Here is a 22,188-nt window from a genome sequence, read left to right as displayed (position 1 = left end):
ATTTTGTGCCGGATTAAAGTGCATTTTTCCGTGAACCCTCTGCTCTCTGCGCCTGATTCCTACCTTCACCTTCGAGTCATCCGTGAAATCTGGTCAGGATTCTAGCAGCCATATTTAGCACTAACTGAAGTTTATTTAGTGCTTTATCCAGTTGCAGTTACCAACGCTCTGGATAACATAACAGCCTAACCAGCTCTGCTATAGCGAGCAATGTTCAGTGAGCTGTTCCCTCACTTGTGTCTGGAAGTAGCTAGAAAGTTAGCTCGAGTGCCTGACTGCTTTTTAATCAGGATCGGTGTCCCGTTAGCGGGCACACAATTCAAATAAATAATCGTAAATATTATGGATTTTAAACATTTAGGTACATATAAGTGTCTTATATCAGATGTAAGCTTAAATTCTTGTTAATCTAAATGCACTGTCCGATTTACAGTAGCTATTACAGCGAAAACATGCCATGCGATTGTTTAAGGACGGCGCCCCACATCAACATATTTTTCCACCGGCACAGGTTTCATACATTTACATATAAAGATTAAATATTCACTTACTTTTTGAAAATCTTCCTCTGATTTGTCATCCAAAGGGTCCCAGCTATAACTTGTAGTGTCATTTTGTTAGATAAAATCCTTCTTTATATCCCAAAAGGTCTGTTTAGTTGGCGCCATCGATTTGAGTAATCCACTCGTTCAATTTGCAGAGAAAGGAATCCAAAAATCTACCCCTAAAGTCAAAATACATTTCTATTTACCCCTCAGATACCCTAAAATGTAATCAAACTATAATATTTATTTCGGAAAATTTAGCAGTTGCGTAATTTCTTCATGACGCATGCAAATTCGGATTTCTAAGACTGTGTCCTTCAACTAAAACTATTATTTCTTATTCATTGTTATAAGCCTGAAACCTTGAACATAGACTGCTGACACCCTGTGGAAGCCATAGGAATTCCATCCAAGGAGCTCATTTTCAATATGACCTTTCTCTTGTATTTCTAAGAGGATGGTCTCTCTCTCTCTCAAAAACAAAAAAACATTTCCAGACGGAAATGGAGAAAAAAAAGGGCCTAGCCCTTAGAAGTTCAAATGTGTTTTGTATTATTATTATTGTTATTATCAACAAAACAAATACAAAACCAGAAATATACAAACAAGAGTACATAAACCTAACAGTATTACATATCGAGATGATACATTTTCATTTTGTCAAAAAGTTTTATGGTATGTATTGCTTTTTTGTTTTTACACTTACTGATAATTTCGAAATAATATTTAGATTATATTTTAAACAATGTAAAGATGGGTTTGTTCTCCACACACTTCATTTTATGCATAAAGAATCTGCTGTGAAAAATCAACAAATTAACAATGTAAGTTAAATCAGGGTCCGTATAATTTGGATCAAAATAAAACATAATGGCCTCCCGGGTGGCGCAGTGGTCTAAGGGATCGCAGTGCTAGCTGTGCCACCAGAGATTCTGGGTTCAAGCCCAGGCTCTGTCGCAGCCGGGAGGCCCATGGGGCGGCACACAAGTGGCCCAGCGTCGTCTGGATTGGGGAGGATTTGGCTGGCAGGGATATCCTTGTCTCATCGCATTTACATTTACATTTAAGTCATTTAGCAGACGCTCTTATCCAGAGCGACTTACAAATTGGTGCGTTCACCTTAAGACATCCAGTGGAACAGCCACTTTACAGTAGTGCATCTAAATCTTTTAAGGAGGGGGAGGGGGTGAGAAGGATTGCTTTATACTATCCTAGGTAATACTGAAAGAGGTGGGGTTTCAGGTGTCTCCGGAAGGTGGTGATTGACTCCGGTGTCCTGGCGTCGTGAGGGAGTTTGTTCCACCATTGGGGGGCCAGAGCAGCGAACAGTTTTGACTGGGCTGAGCGGGAACTGTACTTCCTCAGTGGTAGGGAGGCGAGCAGGCCAGAGGTGGATGAACGCAGTGCCCTTGTTTGGGTGTAGGGCCTGATCAGAGCCTGGAGGTACTGAGGTGCCGTTCCCCTCACAGCTCCGTAGGCAAGCACCATGGTCTTGTAGCGGATGCGAGCTTCAACTGGAAGCCAGTGGAGAGAGCGGAGGAGCGGGGTGACGTGAGAGAACTTGGGAAGGTTGAACACCAGACGGGCTGCGGCGTTCTGGATGAGTTGTAGGGGTTTAATGGCACAGGCAGGGAGCCCAGCCAACAGCGAGTTGCAGTAATCCAGACGGGAGATGACAAGTGCCTGGATTAGGACCTGCGCCGCTTCCTGTGTGAGGCAGGGTCGTACTCTGCGGATGTTGTAGAGCATGAACCTACAGGAACGGGCCACCGCCTTGATGTTAGTTGAGAACGACAGGGTGTTGTCCAGGATCACGCCAAGGTTCTTAGCGCTCTGGGAGGAGGACACAATGGAGTTGTCAACCGTGATGGCGAGATCATGGAACGGGCAGTCCTTCCCGGGAGGAAGAGCAGCTCCGTCTTGCCGAGGTTCAGCTTGAGGTGGTGATCCGTCATCCACACTGATATGTCTGCCAGACATGCAGAGATGCGATTCGCCACCTGGTCATCAGAAGGGGAAAGGAGAAGATTAATTGTGTGTCGTCTGCATAGCAATGATAGGAGAGACCATGTGAGGTTATGACAGAGCCAAGTGACTTGGTGTATAGCGAGAATAGGAGAGGGCCTAGAACAGAGCCCTGGGGGACGCCAGTGGTGAGAGCGCGTGGTGAGGAGACAGATTCTCGCCACGCCACCTGGTAGGAGCTACCTGTCAGGTAGGACGCAATCCAAGCGTGGGCCGCGCCAGAGATGCCCAACTCGGAGAGGGTGGAGAGGAGGATCTGATGGTTCACAGTATCGAAGGCAGCCGATAGGTCTAGAAGGATGAGAGCAGAGGAGAGAGAGTTAGCTTTAGCAGTGCGGAGCGCCTCCGTGATACAGAGAAGAGCAGTCTCAGTTGAATGACTAGTCTTGAAACCTGACTGATTTGGATCAAGAAGGGTATTCTGGGAGAGATAGCGGGAGAGCTGGCCAAGAACGGCACGTTCAAGAGTTTTGGAGAGAAAAGAAAGAAGGGATACTGGTCTGTAGTTGTTGACATCGGAGGGATCGAGTGTAGGTTTTTTCAGAAGGGGTGCAACTCTCGCTCTCTTGAAGACGGAAGGGACGTAGCCAGCGGTCAGGGATGAGTTGATGAGCGAGGTGAGGTAAGGGAGAAGGTCTCCGGAAATGGTCTGGAGAAGAGAGGAGGGGATAGGGTCAAGCGGGCAGGTTGTTGGGCGGCCGGCCGTCACAAGACGCGAGATTTCATCTGGAGAGAGAGGGGAGAAAGAGGTCAGAGCACAGGGTAGGGCAGTGTGAGCAGAACCAGCGGTGTCGTTTGACTTAGCAAACGAGGATCGGATGTCGTCGACCTTCTTTTCAAAATGGTTGACGAAGTCATCTGCAGAGAGGGAGGAGGGGGGGGAGGAGGATTCAGGAGGGAGGAGAAGGTGGCAAAGAGCTTCCTAGGGTTAGAGGCAGATGCTTGGAATTTAGAGTGGTAGAAAGTGGCTTTAGCAGCAGAGACAGAAGAGGAAAATGTAGAGAGGAGGGAGTGAAAGGATGCCAGGTCCGCAGGGAGGCGAGTTTTCCTCCATTTCCGCTCGCCTGCCCGGAGCCCTGTTCTGGCGACTCCTGTGGTGGGCCGGGCGCAGTGCACGCTAACCAGGTCGCCAGGTGTACGGTGTTTTCTCTGACACATTGGTGCAGCTGGCTTCCGGGTTGGATGTTGGAATTGTGTCAAGAAGCAGTGCGGCTTGGTTGGGTTGGGTTGTGTTTCAGAGGACGCGACCTTCGCCTCTCCCAAGTCTGTATGGGAGTTGCAGCAATGAGACAAGACTGTAACTACTACCAATTGGATTCCATGAAATTGGAGAGAGAAAAGGGGTAAAAAAAATATTAATCATAATATCAGTCTTTCAAATTAACATTAATAGTAGTTCATTTTATAATAAAATCTTCTAACGTACTCCAAAATCTTCTGAAATAGTGTCAAAATAAATGGTCAAGAGTCTTTGGGTCACAACCACAAAATACAAATTTGTTATCATTTTGAATCTGACTAAAAAAGGTCAGATAAACCCTTAAAGAGATGGGTGGGGATAAAGCTTAAGAGGGTGTGAACGATGCTGAGTGGGTGTAGACAAAGAAAGGCTCTCCAGTAGTAGTAGCAAAACATTCAAAGGCCATTTTTTCAAAGTGAGTTTATAAACTTTCAAAGCAAAATAACTTCCCCATCGCTCTTTAACTGTAGTGTATGATATACCATTTTCTAGCTCCTCGTCTCTACTTTTATCCAATGTAAAAAAACACCATTTCAAATTTTGCTACATGATTTGAGCCAGTCGGTCACATATATTGTTCTTTTCCAGGTTTGCAAAGCTCTTAGAGACTTACCCAGAAAGACTCACAGCTGTAATCACTGCCAAAGGTGATTCTAACGTGTGAATACTTTTGTAAATTAGATATTTCAGTACTTAATTTTCAATACATTTGCAAACATTTCTAAAAACATGTTTTTACTTTGTCGTTATGGGGTATTGTGTGTAGACCAGTGACACATCTCAATTTAATACATCTTAAATTCAATCTGTAACACAACAAAATGTGGAAAAAGGTCAATATTTTCTGTATGTAACAAAATGTTTGCGCTTTAGAGTCTTACACACATACATACACACCACTGTAACATTGCAGTGTATCTTAAGAGCCACCTCTCTCTCTCTCTCTCTCTCTCTCTCTCTCTCTCTCTCTCTCTCTCTGTGTGTTTTGTGTAGGAGAGCTGTACCAGTATTCCCTCTCATCCGGCTTGTTGCCTGTCTAGCAAGAGTGTGGCTAACTTGCTGCATGAAGCCTCTGACAGGTAAGATTAATTTTATCCTCCTCTTTTCCTCTCTTCTCTTCCTCTGCTCCATCTGTCTCTCAATAACAATCGCACATTTGGGCCTGTACGATTTGGATTCTTAAAGCTAAATTCACTTTAGTTGAATGATCAGTTTCAGAAACAAAATAGATGTTTCCTTGATGAGTTAACTGCCATGTAAGTTCTGTGTATTAATATTAAAGTCATGTTTCAGTTGTTGTTCTCAAAGTACCCTGTGTACATCTGTAGTGCCAGACCACACACTGTTACTACACGTTACTGTAGTGTAGACTGACTTTGACCACAAGGAGGGAGCAAAGAGTCACTAATAAAACACAAACTCATGTTTCCTATGATGATATAACCATATCACAATAGAATGTTCTAGTTGAATAGAAGTTGACTTGACTCTTAAAGGCTCTTCATGGTCAATCCGAACTGCAGTGGCCATACAGCATTTATTGCCTCCCCAAAAGTCAGAGCATTCATGCTTTTTGCACTTCAGGGAGCTGTCATTCACATCCAATACATATTTATGTACTGCACTTACTCGTAATGATTGAGGGCTAATCTCTATAGCCATCCAGTTAATTTCAAGCAACTGGCTCAATGAAAATACCTTACCTCTTCTGAGATGTTGGAGTTCATTTCCCGGTGCTTGACATAGGAGCTCAGCCAAGATAGCATGAAATAAAAAGACTGCCCTGTTTTCCCACCTGCATCTCAATACCACATTTCTCAGCAAAATTAGCCTACATTTAGGCTATTGTTTATTTGTGTATTTCAAACAAAGTTGAAGTAAAAATCTGAGTATAATGCTTGTATGGATTTCAACCCCATTGTCATCAATCAACTACATAACCGTTAAAAACGACTTTGACTACAATAACCGATTTCTGTGTGCCAGCTATGCTACCAGCTTATACGAATGGGAGTTAGCATTTGTCAGTCACTTTTTCTAAACCTTAAAAGGGACAACTTCTAAATGCTATGCAGCCAAATATATCTAAATCGTATTTTAGTAACCACATTGTAGAGCTGTGGGCCTGTTACAATACATCAATCATGACAGATTTGACAAATATCCACTGTTAGATCAGATGTAAATGTAAATGTGTTAAATGTGCGCCAATCCAGTGTCCTTCTATCTCCCATGGTCTGCATTCGATTGACCTATTTACTACTAATATGTATTAAACTTCATCTACCTTTTAATGGGATTTATTGAACATGTGCTGAAGCTATGACTTTCAACATTCTATTCACTTTAAACAGTGTAACTTTTGATGCAGATCAGCTACTTTGACCACTTTCCCAACAACTTAGAGAAAAAGATGTATGACATCTTTGTCTTCTCTGCTATTCAAATCTGGAATAAGTACAGAATTATCTACTACCTATCAAGAGGTAGAGCTGTTTTAGTAACCGCATCAACTACTTTCATTAGCTAACTTCCTACTGTTGAATTAATTGTTAAAGACCTTTCAGAAATGTCTAATTATAGCACTGGGTGAGCACATTTTAAGCATTGTGACCTTTGACACAAATCAGCTACTTTGACCACATTCCCATAATTTAAAACAAAACTTAAGAGTGTAATGAAATCCTTATCTACTTCTCTGCTTTTCAAATATAAAATCAAAACAATACAGCTCTTTTAGTAACTGCATCAACTCCATTTTTTTTCAACTTTTAGAAACAACTGAATGTTTGACCACTTTCCCAGTACTTTAGACAAAAACTTAAAGGGTATGTATGACATCTTTGCTATTTAAATCTGGAATAAGAACACAATTATCTTCTACCAATTAAGAGTGTCGTAACTTTACTTTAACATCAATCTGAAGACTTATTTATCTAATTAACTAACTATGTTTAATTGTTACCTGATTAAATTAATGTAACAATTATCTCATTAGGATCTGGGGCACCATGAAAGCAGTTCTTTAAAGTGTTACCATCTCCCGAATTAAACTCTAAAAATGTCTTTAGCTATCACATATATAATCAGTTAACTTATTAATCATAACCTCGTATCATATCATCACTCTGAACAGTTGTAACCTCCTTGCCTCTGCAAAAACCTGAGCCTTACTTATGATTCAGTACTACACAAATTGGTTTAATTATTTATTTACTAGCTAATTAAATGGGAACACAGGATAAACATACACACGTTGCATCGGTTATTGACTTAATATGCTGAAGACAGGTCCCTCGCAGAATGACAACAATATGGCTGCTTGTTAAAGAAGAGATGGAGAGAGAGAGGGACAGAGACACTTAGCATTAGTACATTCAGAAATGATTGTCACTTACAGTAACCATATACTTTGCATTTACCATCATTTATACAGTTTGTAGGAAAAGGGCAGTTCCGGCAGGCTGACACACTTTCTGATCTCACTCAGTGGCGGTGACTACACACTTTGCAAAGTCTTAAATAAACAATTACTTCTTATAGCTAATCAAATCACATCCCACTCTGAACAAAAACACGTTCATCATTTTTAATAATACATGCTCAAAGCACAGTAAGGAAACTTTATACATGTAGTGGGTATACTTTCCAAGTTACAGTATTTCCTTTATAACATTCTAAGCCTGAGACGATAAGTAAACATTATGACTTTTGATACAAATCAGCTACTTTGACCATTTCCCAACAACTTAGACACAAACTTGGAGGGTATGACATCTTGGTCTACTTTTCAAATCTAAAATCAGAACAGAAATCAAGAGTGACCTCTGTTTTAGTAACCACATCGACTATTTTTCATCTCAACTTTTACAAATAACAGACATTTTGACCATTTACCAGCACTTTTGACACAAACTTAGTGGGTATGAAGTATTGATCTTACTTCTCTACTATTCAAATCTAAAGCCAGAACACTTCTTACAGTACTAGAAAAACAATTTTAAAGAGATGAAGCAAGGCACATCATTTTACTTCATGTAAAATTACCATCTCGTTTGATATCAGATATAATAGCAGCTTTTCTAGACAGTATTTGGTCCCGCTTAAATTACATGCAGCTTATAAAGCCTTCATAAACCCTACATAAATATGTTATAAATCATCTATAGCCATATGTCATGCTTTTATAAAGGGTTCATACATTTGGCCTAACTCTGTGACATAACCACCCATGTCAATTCTGACATAACCCACTATGTCAAATATGACATAAACCTGTGCTTCATAAAGGATTACATATTGGATTCAATTCCCTTGACAACCAATACGTAAAAATGTATTCACGCATGACTGTATGGTACATTTTATGAATTATATTATATTTCACTAAAACATTTTTAGTGTGGCCCAACCTCTTTCCCACTAGGGTGCATATTCAATATTGGACCTGATCTCAACTTCCCCCAAAATGTTGTTAGGGCCTTTTAAAATCGGTTTAAATGTTTTGCTACTTCTGTTTTTTCTAATATTCCGTTTTCTTGCTTTTGGTTTTCCAGGTTTCGGTTTACCCCAGTTTTTTCACTAAAAAACAACCGCATTTGATTTTCTGTGTTTCTTGCTTAAACCACATCAGGGGATGTCTTTTGAGGTCTGGAAACAATCTAAGAAACGTCGATTTTTGACTGTACTTGCCCTTTAATTCAGTGAGCATGCCCTGCACTGTTGTTTGGTTAGCAGATTTTCTGTAATGCAGTAAGCGCACATTGAATGTGATTCGGCCGCCAATGGAATGGGTGGAGGAAAAGGCCACTCCGTATCATTCAGACCCCCATGAAATGATACCATACAGTACATTCTACAGACCCTACTGAGTATTCACTACAATTATTTTGCTGTTGCAGAATGAGTTATTTCTCTAAGCCAATATGTATTCCATATACAGTGATTCGCATTGTCTTCATTTATTTGACAATGGAACATGTTTTAAAACAGTCATTTAATGCATGTCACTTAAATATGAACAAATATAAATCATTGTTAATGTTTAGACAATTATTTTACATATATCATGAATAGTTATTGACACTTTTCTACTATTACGTGGGGGACTTTTATTTAGATTTTGTATTTTAATCTCGTGACCTGGAAGTACTTTTTTTAGTGTTGTTGATGAGACACTGATTTTTCCACATTTTGTTACGTTGCAGCCTTATTCTAACATTGATTAAATATGTTTCTTTTTTCAGCAATTTACAAACAATACCCCATAATGACAAAGCGAAAACAGGTTTAGACATTTTTGCAAAATATATATTTTTTTAAACAGAATTACAGCATTACAGCATTATTTACATTAGTATTCAGCCCCTTGGAGTTTGCCAAAATGCACCTAAAGACTCTCAGACCATGGGAAACAAGATTCTTTGGTCTGATGAAACCAAGATTGAACTCTTTGGCCTGAATGCCTTGTGTCACTTCTGGAGAAAACCTGGCACCATCCCTACGGTGAAGCATTGTGGTGGCAGCATCATGCTGTGGGGATGTTTTTCAGTGGCAGAGACTGGGAGAATTGTCAGGATTGAGGGAAAGATGAATGGAGAAAAGTACAGAGAGATCCTCGATGAAAACATACTCCAGAGCACTCAGGACCTCAGTCTGGGGCGAATGTTCACCTTCCAACAGGACAACGACCCTAAGCACACAGCCAAGACAAAGCAGGAGTGGCTTCGGGACAAGTCTGAATGTCCTTGAGCGGCCCAGCTAGAGACCGGACTTGAACCCGATCTAACATATCTGGATTGACCTGAAAATAGCTATGCAGCAATGCTCCCCATCCAACCTGACAGAGCTTAGGTGTGCCAAGATTGTAGTGCCAAACCCAGGAAGACTCGCTGCTGTAATCGTTGTATTACATTTTTTATGAATTTGCAAAAATTTCTCAACCTGTTTTTGCTTTGTCATTATGTGGTATTGTGTGTAGATTGATGAGGGAAAACAACGATGAATATATTTTAGAATAAGGCTGTAACATAATTTGTTTTTGAAAAAGTCAAGGGGTCTGAATACTTTCCGTAGGCACTGTATGTGTTATGAATGACCGAAGGTGTCTCACTTTAAACAAAGTATTACAGGACACCGCATAGTGTCAATAAATAGGTTATTAATGTTCTGCTTATTTATGAAGGTTCCTTCATGATCCGCAGGTGGTTACTGTAGGGTGTGAGAGGTATTTGTAGGGTGTGAATGTTTTTGTTGTGTGTATGTTTGTGTACTAAGGAACATGTAACTTGGTTCCAGAAGAAAGACACTTTCAATTTCATTAGGTTGGGGGCTTTCATCAAGTGTTTCTTGTGGTAGCGTCATCCCATATAAGCCTGTGAATATCTATCAACCAATTTGGCCTTAGTGGGAGTGACCATAGAATTCTATAGGAATGACCTTACTGAGTAAAGTATTTGTCATTGTCACTACTAAACACTACTTAACCCTTCCCATTTCCATAATTTATCTTCTTAAAATTGTATTTTAAACCTAACCCTAACTAATGAAGTTTGATGCGTTGGTCCACCAGACCTTTTGCACATTTGGGCGGAAGTGTCTAGGAATGAGATTAGGTGTAATGGAAAGGAAAGGAAAGGAGGGTCAGCCTTGCAGCCTTGCACGATTTCAACCCTATTACAGAACACTATAATGGTCTGGTCTGACCCCTACAGAAGAATAGGAATGGTCTCATCCCTGACCCCCCTTCCAGGAACCAAATCTCTGTGACGACATTGGGCGAACCCATCACGGGCAGCAAGAACAGCCAATCAGACGGCTGGAGCAGCGTGGATGAGGATGATGGGGCATTTGAAGCTAATGGTCAGGAGGCGATGTCACCTTCCTCAGGTACAAGGCAGGGCCACCGGTTCAAATCCCCATTTTTTTTTGAGCAAGGGCACTTAACCACTAAACTGCTCCAGGAGCTCTTGCATCGTGGCTTTTTCTTTTTCAAGCACTGTTAAATGGTTGGTCTACAAAAATCTTACTACAGGTAGCCTAGCGTTTAAGAGCCTTTGCTCTAAAGTCCGCTAGTTCAAATCCCCGAGCCGACTAGTTAGCAAACTGCCGATGTGCCCCTGAGCAAGACACTTAACCCTAATTGCGCCTGTAAGTCGCTCTGGATAAGAGGGTCTGCTAAATGACTCAAATGTAAGAACTGATTCCCTCCCCTCTCTCTCCAGGCCCCTCTATAGTTTCAGAAGAAGAGTTGGCCAGCCTAGCCATGATCAGTCCAGCTAAAACCAGTCAATACTCTGGGCCCAGAGTGAAAGCCCTGATACAGATACTACAACATCAACTAGACCAGCAAGAACTGGTCCGAGAGTTCATGGTGGGTATATAGTTTGTGTTCCTCATACACATACACGCACGCAAACACACACTAATGAAGTATGCTAACCATATCATGCACGTTGGTCTGGCTTTTCAATAGCAGAAGCAAACCTTTTCAGTTGCTGTTATTTGTGTTGTTTGTTTTAGGCCTTGGAGCATCTACAGCCATTTGATAACTGTCTGGTGGGGAAAGCTCCTGAGAACCGGGAGAAGAACCTCTACCGGGACATCCTGCCCTGTAAGTTCTGTTAAACTAGTTAAACTACAGTCCCTTTTACCCTGCTGTGTAGTCTGCACTAGAACTATCTAATCTGGGCTGGGGCTGGAGAGAACAGCTGCGGGCCAAATTGACACAAGACGTCTTAATGTCATCATTTTCTGGTTGTAAGATTACAACCCAGTGGTCCTTGTTGCAACCAGATGAAGAGGTATTTTTAATGACAATAACAAGACATTATGGGAAAGATGTCATATTTTGGTTGTTATCTGGTCAGATAATAGTTCAAGATAAATATTGTTTTTTTGTGGTATGGGGCTGGAGAAATGTAACCACTTTCAAATTCATAGACAGAGCTATGGATGCAAGGACTTACCATCCATGAGATCAAGTGTACAGTTCTAGCCATGTTTTGAGGCTATACAGTGTTTGTTTACAATGACATTGGTTACAAACATTGCTTTTATTTTGGGTTCTGAAGGGGTAGCACAGTTGAACTAACTCATGAGGCATTTACAAGTTATATTCTTCAAGAATCAATGGGTATACAGTATGTCATTCATTTAAAAGTCCAGAAATTGATGTAGCAATCGCATGTTGCCGCTTTAAAGACATCAACAAAACGTCCTTATACAACCAGTATATAACCTGACCATAATATCGTCATTGCAACCAGTTTTGCTTGCTGGGCAGTGTTTACACAAATCTTATCCCTTATTTTATGACTTCCCATATTTAGGATATTTATTTTCTCTCACAAATGAAACATTTCTAGTCAGCATGTTTACAGTGTTGACTGATCACTATTACCTGAGAGGAAACTGCCACAGCACCCCCATATACAGCAGCTAGTGACAGGATGGAAAGAGTGTAACAGAAGGTATACGTTTACAGGTGAACAGTGGAGCACTTGAATCCATACAACACACACACACACTGGACTACATGCAGCATGGCAATTAAATGAAACTAATCCGATTGCTGTGGTAATTTACGGCTATGTGAGTGATAGGTGAGGCAAGTCTGCTTGTCAGAGACTTCTCTCCCTCTTACAAGATGGAGACAGAAAGTTCTCCAAACATAAACAGTTTAGCACGTTAGAGGGTTTGAGAACATTATCATGGGAAAAGATCAGACCTGATCCTCAAATGCATACACACACACTAGGGCTGGGCGATATAGACAGAATATCATATAATTCTATTTTTTACGGTATTTTTTGAATAATAAAAGTTCTACATTGGCTTTATGAGTTGTGCATGACCCTAGCTTAGCAACACATACATTTGAAGTATTTCAATGGGGTTTTCACCATTTAAATGGGGTTTTCACCATTTCAGTGGGGCTTTCTGATTGTTTCATCACTCAAACTTCAACCAAAAGTTTCTCATTTGAGATCATTTCCACACTGCCACATAGGTCTGCACAATATGGGCAAAAAAATCTAGGCCTTATTTGTAAACAAATATTGCTATTTCCTTTTGACTGGTGATTTAGATCAAAACACTTGGGTGATCTGTTGAAATTATAGAAATAGAATCATTATTCTAATTCTACAGTTAGAATGTACAGTTGAAGTCGGAAGTTTACATACATCTGAGCCAACTACTTTTAAACTCAGTTTTTCACAATTCCTGACATTTAATCCCCTGTCTTAGGTCAGTTAGGATCACCACTTTATTTTAAGAACGTGAAATGTCAGAATAATAGTAGAGAGAATGATTTATTTCAGCTTTTATTTATTTCATCACATTCCCAGTGGGTCAGAAGTTTACATACACACAATTAGTATTTGGTCTTTAAATTGTTTAACTTGGGTCAAACGTTTTGGGGAGCCTTCCACAAGCTTCCCACAATAAGTTAGGTGAATTCTGGCCCATTCCTCCTGACAGAGCTGGTGTAACTGAATCAGGTTTATAGGCCTCCTTGCTCGCACACGCCTTTTCAGTTCTCCCCACACATTTTCTATAAGATTGAGGTCAGGGCTTTGTGATGGCCACTCCAATACCTTGTCTTTGTTGTCCTTAAGCCATTTTGCCACAACTTTGGGAGCATGCTTGGGGTCATTGTCCATTTAGAAGACCCATTTGTGACGAAGCTTTAACTTCCTGACTGATGTCTTAAGATGTTGCTTCAATATATCCACATAATTTTCCTCCCTCATGATGCCATGTATTTTGTGAAGTGCACCAGACCCTCCTGCAGCAATGCACCCCACAACATGCTGCCACCCCCGTGCTTCATGGTTGGGATGGTGTTCTTTGGCTTGCAAGCATCTCCCTTTTTCCTCCAAACATAATGATGGTCATTATGGCCAAACAGTTCTATTTTTGTTTCATCAGACCAGAGGACATTTCTCCAAAAAGTACGATCTTTGTCCCCATGTGCAGTTGCAAACCGTAGTCTGGCTTCTTTATGGCAGTTTTGGAGCAGTGGCTTATCCTTGTTGAGCAGCCTTTCAGGTTATGTCAATATAGGACTCGTTTTACTGTGGATATAGATACTTTTGTACCTGTTTCCTCCAGCAAATTTACAAGGTCCTTTGCTGTTGTTCTGGGATTGATTTGCACTTTTCGCACTAAAGTATGTTCATCTCTAGGAGACAGAACGTGTCTCCTTCCTGAGCGGTATGACGGCTGCGTGGTCCCATGGTGTTTATCCTTGCATACTATTGTTTGTACAGATGAACGTGGTACCTTCAGGCATTTGGAAATTGCCCCCAAGGATGAACCAGACTTGTGGAGGTCTACTTTGTTTTTCTGATGTCTTGGCTGATTTCTTTTGATTTTCCCAAGATGTCAAGCAAAGAGGCACTGAGTTTGAAATACATCCACAGGTCCACCTCCAATTGACTCAAATTATGTCAATTAGCCTATCAGAAGCTTCTAAAGCCATAACATAATTTTCTGGAATTTTCCAAGCTGTTTAAAGGCACAGTCAACTTAGTGTATGTAAACGTCTGACCCACTGGAATTGTGATACAGTGAATTATAAGTGAAATAATCTGTCTGTAAACAATTGTTGGAAAAATTATTAGTGTCATTGTCACGCCCTGGTCTAAGTATTTTGTGTTTTCTTCATGTATTGGGTCAGGCCAGGGTGTGGCATAGAGTTTTTGTATTGTGGTGTGTTTTGTCTTGGGATTTTGGTATGTGTGTATAGTGGGATTGTAGCTTAGTGGGGTGTTCTAGGAGAGTCTATGGCTGTCTGAAGTGGTTCTCAATCAGAGGCAGGTGTTTACCGTTGTCTCTGATTGGGAACCATATTTAGGCAGCCATATTCTTTGGTTGTATTGTGGGTGATTGTCCTGTGTGTCTTGATGTCCTTGTTAGAGGTTAGTAGACACTTGTATAGGCTGTTTTCGGTTTTCGTTTCGTTTATTGTTTTGTAGTGTTAGTGTTTTGTCGTGTGTTACGTTTGTTTATTAAAGATGAATCGCAATAGACACGCTGCAGTTTGGTCCGACTCTCCTTCACCATTAGAAAGCCGTTAAAGTCATGCACAAACTAGATGTACTAATTTGCAAATAAATTCATTAAAAATCCTACAATGTTATTTTCTGGTTTTTATTTTCTCATTTTGTCTGTCATAGTTGAAGTGTACCTATGATGAAAATTACAGGCCTCTCTCATCTTTTTAAGTGGGAGAACTTGCACAATTAGTGGCTGACTAAATACTTTTTTGCCCCACTGTATATATATATATATATTATATATTTCTTTGTTGTTTTTAAATTTTACCCCCTTTTCATGGTATCCAATTGTTAGTAATTACTATCTTGTCTCATCGCTACAACTCCCGTACGGGCTCGGGAGAGACAAAGGTCGAAAGCCATGCGTCCTCCGAAACGCAACCCAACCAAGCCGCACTGCTTCTTAACACAATGCGCGTTGAACCCAGAAGCCATCCGCACCAATGTGTCGGAGAAAACACCATGCACCTGGCTACCTTGGTTAGCGTGCACTTCACCCAGCCCGCCACAGGAGTCGCTGGTGCGCGATGAGACAAGGATATCCCTACCGGCCAAACCCTCCCTAATCCGAACGACACTAGGCCAATTGTGCGTTGCCCCACGAATCTCCCGGTCGCAGCCAGCTGCGACAGAGCCTGGGCGAGGACCCAGAGTCTCTGGTGGCACAGCTAGCGCTGCGATGCAGTGCCCTAGACCACTGTGCCACCCGGGAGGCCGTGGATTTATATTAAGAAGCAAAGTGGAAAGCAGCATTGTTGCCATCAACAAATTATTGCATCTGCTGCATTGATGCAGACTGAAGAGTGAACGGTCAGCAAGTGATCTCATCAAAGACAGTATTCTGTGATCTCGTGGTCGAGCAACAACTACGCTCCTTGATTGAGGGGCGAGGCTTGGTGAGAGAGGGAGAAAGTTGTCACTAGTTACCACAGTTACAAAGTAGTAATTATGGCTAAACGCTGCTTATTTCTACAATGTTCTTCAAATCTGATTTTTAACCTAACCTTCCCTAACCTTAACCATACTGCTAACTGCTTTGTTTTCATGAACTTTTACGCAATAGCCAATTTCGACATTGTGGCTGTGGTAACTATTGACAACCGAGGGAGAGAGGTGACTCAAGTAGCAGAAGTAAACTATAAAAACTGAGTGGCGTATCTCATTTAACAAAGAAACATTTTAGAAGGTAAAGTAAAAACCCAAACCCGTCCGTGCATCAATACTGGTATATAGTTAAATATGAAATACCGCCCAGGCCTAATGTACACACACGCTGACACAATGGAGTGTTTACTTTTCTCACTCTGGGAGTTCTGTTTCTATCTGCTGAGAACAACTATGAAACCTTGGCCTCTGTTGAGATTTGACTGAGAGACGACAGAGCGAAGGAGGGATGTGGTAAGGAAGAGTGAGGAGTGATGGGGGATGAGGTTTTGAGTGATGAGACTCCCGATCTCCATCAGATCCCGTTGTGAGATAGACCACAACACTTGTCTCCTTCTCTTCTCCCTCCATCACTCGTCTCCTCTTTTCTCACCCTATGTCTATCATGCCTCTCCTCCCACGTCATTTACTCCCCAGTGCCCTCTCTTTATTCGTTAATCTATGTTTTTTCCTCTATGTTGTTTTCCTCTATGTAGTATTTACTATTCCCTGGACTGAACTGTTCCTGGTAAAACAACAACAGAGCATTGTTAGACTGTTGAACAGTGAAACACACTGGTCACCTCGTAAAGTGTGTGTGTGCGTGTGTGTGTTTGTGTGCAATATGTCTGACCTGAATGGGTAGGGAAATGCTGTTTTATTGTTCTATTTTGGAAAACTACTGAGGAATGTGTGTTTCACAGGACATTCCATGGACAATAAATGTGGTGTTTATAAACCTAAAATGGTTTATGGGTTTGTCCTCGAGTTAACTCCTGTATGAGGAAACATGGTTAGGGAAGATTATGAAACTGACCAGAGAGTATGTGGCATAGAAAAATAATTCAATTTTTATGATATATGATGTGTGTTATTATAGTAGTACACAGTGACTTTAGCGCTATAGGAGCCTTGCCTCCAGCTGTTTGCTTAGAAATTCTAGGGACAATAAGGAGACCTGCGTCTTGTGACCATAGGGTACGTTTAGGTATGTACAGCAGGACCGAATCGTAAAGATAGGTAGGAGCAAGCCCATGTAATGCTTTGTAGGTTAGCAGTAAAACCTTGAAACAGGAAGCAGGAAGCCAGTGTAGAGAGGCTAGCACTGGAGAAAAATGATCATATTTTTTGGTTCTAGTCAAGATTCTAGCAGCCGTGTTTAGCATTAACAGAAGATTATTTAGTGCTTTATCTGGGTAGCCAGAAAGTAGAGCATTGCAGTAGTCTAAACTAGAAGTGACAAAAGCATGGATGAAATTTTCTGCATAATTTCTGGACAAAAAGTTAGATTTTTGCAATGTTATGTTGATCTAAAAAAGCTGTCTTGATGTTTGTCAAAAGAGAGATCAGGGTCCAGAGTAACGCCGAGGTACTTCACAGTTTTAGTTGATACGACTGTACAACCATCAAGATTAATTGTCAGATCCAACAGAAGATCTCTTTGTTTTTATGGACCTAGAACTAGCAACTGTGTTTTGTCTGAGTTTAAAAGTAAAACATTTGCCGCCATCCACTTCCTTATGTCTGAAACACAGGCTTCCAGGGAGGGCAATTTTGGGACTTCACCATGTTTCATCGAAATGTACAGCTGTGTATCTTCCGCATAGCAATGAAAGTTAACATTATGTTTCCCGAATTACATCACCAAGAGGTAAAATATATAGTGGGAAAAAAATAGTGGTCCTAAAACTGAAATTTACAGTTGATTTGTCAGAGGACAAACCATCCACAGAGAATAACTGATATCTTTCCAACAGATAAGATCTAAACCAGGCCAGAACTTGTCCATGTAGACCAATTTGGGTTTCCAATCTCTCCAAAAGAATGTGGATATCGATGGTATCAAAAGCAGCACTAAGGTCTAGGTGCACAAGGACAGATGCAGAGCCTTTGTCTGACGCCATTAAAAGGTATTTTACGAGATTTTCACGAGTGCAGTCTCAGACTATGATGGGGTATGAAACCAGACTGAAGCGTTTCGTATACCTTTGTTTTCAGGGAGGCAGTGAGTTGCTGTGCAACAGCTTTTTTTTTTTATTGAGAGGAATGGGAGATTTGATATAGGCCAATAGTTTTTATATTTTCTGGTTCAAGAGAGGCTTTATTACTGCAACTTTTAGTGAGTTTGGAACACATCCGGTGGATAGGGAGTTGTTTATTATGTTCAACATAGGAGGGCCAAGCACAGGAAGCAGCTCTTTCAGTAGTCTAGTTGGAATAGGGTCCAGTGTGCAGCTTGAAGGTTTATGGTACATTACTATTTTCATCAACGTGTCAAGAGATATAGTATTGAAAAACTTGAGTGTCTCCCTTGATAATAGGTCCTGGCAGTGTTGTGCAGACTGCAAATGAGCTTTGGAGAAATACACAGATTTAAAGAGGAGTCTGTAATTTGCTTTCTAATGATCATGAGCTTTTCATCAAAGAAAGAATACTTATTTTCCACCATAATTGGAAAATAAATTGTGATTTTCTGGATTTTTTTCTCATTTTGTCTGTCATAGTTGAAGTGTACCTATGATGGAAATTACAGGCCTCTCATCTTTTTAAGTGGGAGAACTTGCACAATTGGTGGCTGACTAAATACTTTTTTGCCCCACTGTAACTAACTTTCTCTGCCCCTCTCTAACCCCTCTCTCGCTCTCTCTTCCCATTTTCTAGATGATAAGGCGCGTGTTCTAGTGGGTGATAACCAGGACTATATTAACGCCAGTTATATCCGTATGGAGGTTGGCAGTGAGGAGTTATTCTATATCTCCTGCCAGGGTCCTCTGCCCTCCACCGTGCCTGACTTCTGGCAGATGGTCTGGGAGAACAGGTCTGTGGTGATTACTGTGTTGTGAAAAGTGTTTACATACAGTACATGACATCAGTGCACACACAAGTGTTTTGACAGAAAACATTTTCCAGTAGAAAATCTGCATTTATTATTCCATGTTTATTAGTCCATGTAGTCCCTCCCTGTTTCCGTCTGTTTTCTTCTATTTGATGCCTAATAAACACTATACTGGTGTGTCAGTGCTGACCTCTTAACTAAAATATTATAGCATATAATTGAACAGGACAAAGTTGTTAACAACCCTCCTCCCCCACTTCCCAGGTCTGATGTGATAGCCATGATGACCCAGGATGTGGAGAGAGGCAGGGTGAAGTGTCACCGCTACTGGCCAAAGAAGGTTAGCTGTCCCCTGGACACGGGACCCTTCCATCTCAGCTTGGAGAACCAGCAGATCCAGGAATACTTCCACATCAAGATCATCCGCATGGTGGAGAAAGAGGTGAGGGGGAGAGAGGGATGACAGAAAGAGAACACAGCTCAAATACGATCTACTCGTAGATGTGACGGAGAGAGGATAGTAGAAGCTGAAATATGTAAAGCATGAATTAGCATGAGTATAATGTGCTATTTTTGTATCTACTAAATCCAATGAAAGCAGTTTTGAAGGATGCACAATCTCTCTCATTTCAATTAAGTCGTCGATAAGCCACTGTCATCTCTTAGAGGGTTTAGGCCCTGGTTTTTGTTATGTTAAAATGCATTTGTACAAATATTATAATTTGACATTTTATTGATTGATCAGTTGATTGATATCTGTTCCCTCCTGTTCCAGTCTGGTAAGACCCACTTTGTCCATCACCTGAAGTTTACCCGTTGGCCTGATCACGGTGTGCCGCAGTGTTCAGAGCAGCTGGTCAGGTTTATCCGTTACCTCCGAGCGGTCCACCATAAAGGACCTGTCACTGTACACTGTAGTGCTGGAATAGGACAAACAGGAGTACTGATCTGCACCGATGTCATACTGAGTCTCATAGAATACGATCTCCCGGTAAGTTGGAGCACACGTGCTCACCAATGATGTAAACGCTAGATTACTGATACTATGTTTTGGCAATGAGAGATTTTGAATCCCCCGTCCACCATATTGGTACTCCTCAGAAGGAGCATTCCTCCATCGGATTGAATGGAATTCTACAGTATTTCAATTAAATGTTTCAAGGACAAAAGTACATGTACACTGTATTTAAGTATTTATTGTTGTAGTGGGGACAGTAACATTAGTACTCTCTACAAATTCTATGTTAAAGGGGCAATCCACAGTTGACACAATAAAAGCTGAAGGATGGGCCAGGAGAAATGTAACCAATCTCAAATTGATAAACAGAGCTATGTTCTTACTAGTTACTGATTTTAGGCACTGATAAACAACATGTAGCTTGTTCTTTATTGACAATAGTTTGACCGCTTTCTGATGAATAAGTGTTCTCAGAAATCAGTCCGTACTGACAGCATGTTTCTAAGCAATGTTGTGTCAGCTGTCTACACTGTCTACTTTAAATGGAAATGTTTTTTCTTCAGAAATCATGCACAAAACACCTTAGCTAGATGTAAAATTGTGCAACTAAAACCTCTGTAAAAATGTCAAATTTTCTTCCTGATTCATCAAAGATTAATTCTGAAAAAAGTAGTAGTGGCAATGTTGTTGCTATGGTGACTCAAGATGGACAAAGAACAACAAATGTCAGGGTACGATATAGCGAACATAACACACCCACATCGAAGACGCAAATCTTGTTTTGAGCAGCAGAAAAGCCCAGACAATATCAGTTAGTTCAGACGCTCTTCAATCTGCAATTGAAACATTAACAAAGTGTTTCCCCGCCACTGTTTCGATAAACATCTGAGGTATGGGGCTGGAAAATTGTAACCACTCTCATATTCATAGACTGAGCTATGGATGCAACGCCTGACCAACATTTTAGTTGTTAATCATGTTTTGATGCTTTACAGTGTGTGTTTACATTCACTTTGTTTACAAACATTGGACTAAAATGCTACTGAACAAAAATGTAAAATGCTATATGCAACAATTTCAAGATTTTACCAAGTTACAGTTCATATAAGGAAATCAGTCAATTGAAATAAATTAATTAGGCCCTAATCTATGGATTTCACATGGCATGAGCACAGGCATGGGTGGGCCTGGGAGGGCATAGGCCCACCCACTGGGGAGCCAGATCCAACCACTGGGGAGCCAGTCCCACTCACCGGGGAGCCAGGCCCAGCGAAGAAGCCGGATGTGGAGGTCCTGGGCTGGCATGGTTGCACATGGTCTGCGGTTTTTAGGTCGGAGGCTTATGGTATAGAATTGAACATTCAGTTTTCGGGCAGCTCTGGTGGACATTTGTGCAGTCGGCATGCCAATTGCATGCTCCCACAAAACTTTAGGGATATGCTGTGTGACAAAACTGCATATTTAGTGGCCTTACTGTCCACAGCACAAGGTGCACCTGTGTAATGAACGTGCTGTTTAATCAGCTTTTTGATATGCCACACCTGTCAGGCGGATGGATTATCTTGGCAAAGAGTAATGCTCACTAACAGGGATGTAAACTCATTTCTGCAACATAATATTTTTGTGCATATGAAAAATGTCTGGGATCTTTTATTTCAGCTCATGAAACATGGGACCAACACTTTACATGTTGTGTTTATCAAATCTAATTTTGTTTGTCACACGCCGAATACAACATGTAGACCTTACCGTGAAATGCTTACTTACAAGCAATGCAGTTCAAGAAATAAAGTTACGAAAATATTTACTAAATAAACTAAAGTGAATAAAAAATATATTAAAAAAATATAAGTAACACAAGAAAATTACATAACAATAACGAGGCTATATACATATACAGTGGGGCAAAAAATATTTTGTCAGCCACCAATTGTGCAAGTTCTCCCACTTAAAAAGATGAGAGGCCTGTAATTTTCATCATAGGTACACTTCAACTATGACAGACAAAATGAGAGAAAAAAAATCCAGAAAATCACATTGTAGGATTTTTAATGAATTTATTTGCAAAATATGGTGGAAAATAAGTATGGTAGGATCGCGTAACTGGGCAGCTCGCGACTGGGTTTCCCTTTGTAGTCCATAATATTTTTCAAGCCCTGCCACATCTGACGAGCGTCAGAGCTGGTGTAGTAGAATTCAATCTTAGTCCTGTATTGATGCTTTGTCTGAGGGAATAGCAGGATTTCTTCTAAGCGTCCAGATTAGTGTCCCGCTCCTTGAAAATCAGCAGCTCTAGCCTTTAGCTCAGTGCGGATGTTGCCTGTAATTCATGGTTTCTGGTTGGGAAATGTACGTACGGCCACTTTGGGGACGACGTC

The 22,188-nt window shown here is 40.9% G+C and overlaps 1 protein-coding gene across 1 annotated transcript in view; it reads left to right on the top strand.

The window, feature by feature from the left end:
• Positions 1-22,188, top strand: part of LOC115113413 (tyrosine-protein phosphatase non-receptor type 13-like) — a 118,140-nt gene that overhangs the window by 82,807 nt on the left and 13,145 nt on the right. Inside the window, 7 exon segments of the mRNA XM_029641011.2 lie at positions 4,804-4,889; positions 10,562-10,698; positions 11,034-11,182; positions 11,332-11,422; positions 18,678-18,834; positions 19,117-19,294; positions 19,628-19,843. Coding sequence (XP_029496871.2) covers positions 4,804-4,889; positions 10,562-10,698; positions 11,034-11,182; positions 11,332-11,422; positions 18,678-18,834; positions 19,117-19,294; positions 19,628-19,843 — 1,014 coding nt within the window.

The sequence above is a fragment of the Oncorhynchus nerka genome, linkage group LG28, assembly GCF_034236695.1.
Source record: "Oncorhynchus nerka isolate Pitt River linkage group LG28, Oner_Uvic_2.0, whole genome shotgun sequence".
Lineage (NCBI taxonomy): Eukaryota > Metazoa > Chordata > Actinopteri > Salmoniformes > Salmonidae > Oncorhynchus > Oncorhynchus nerka.
Note: the sequence above shows the minus strand (reverse complement) of the source record. Positions and strands in the feature narration are given on the sequence as shown.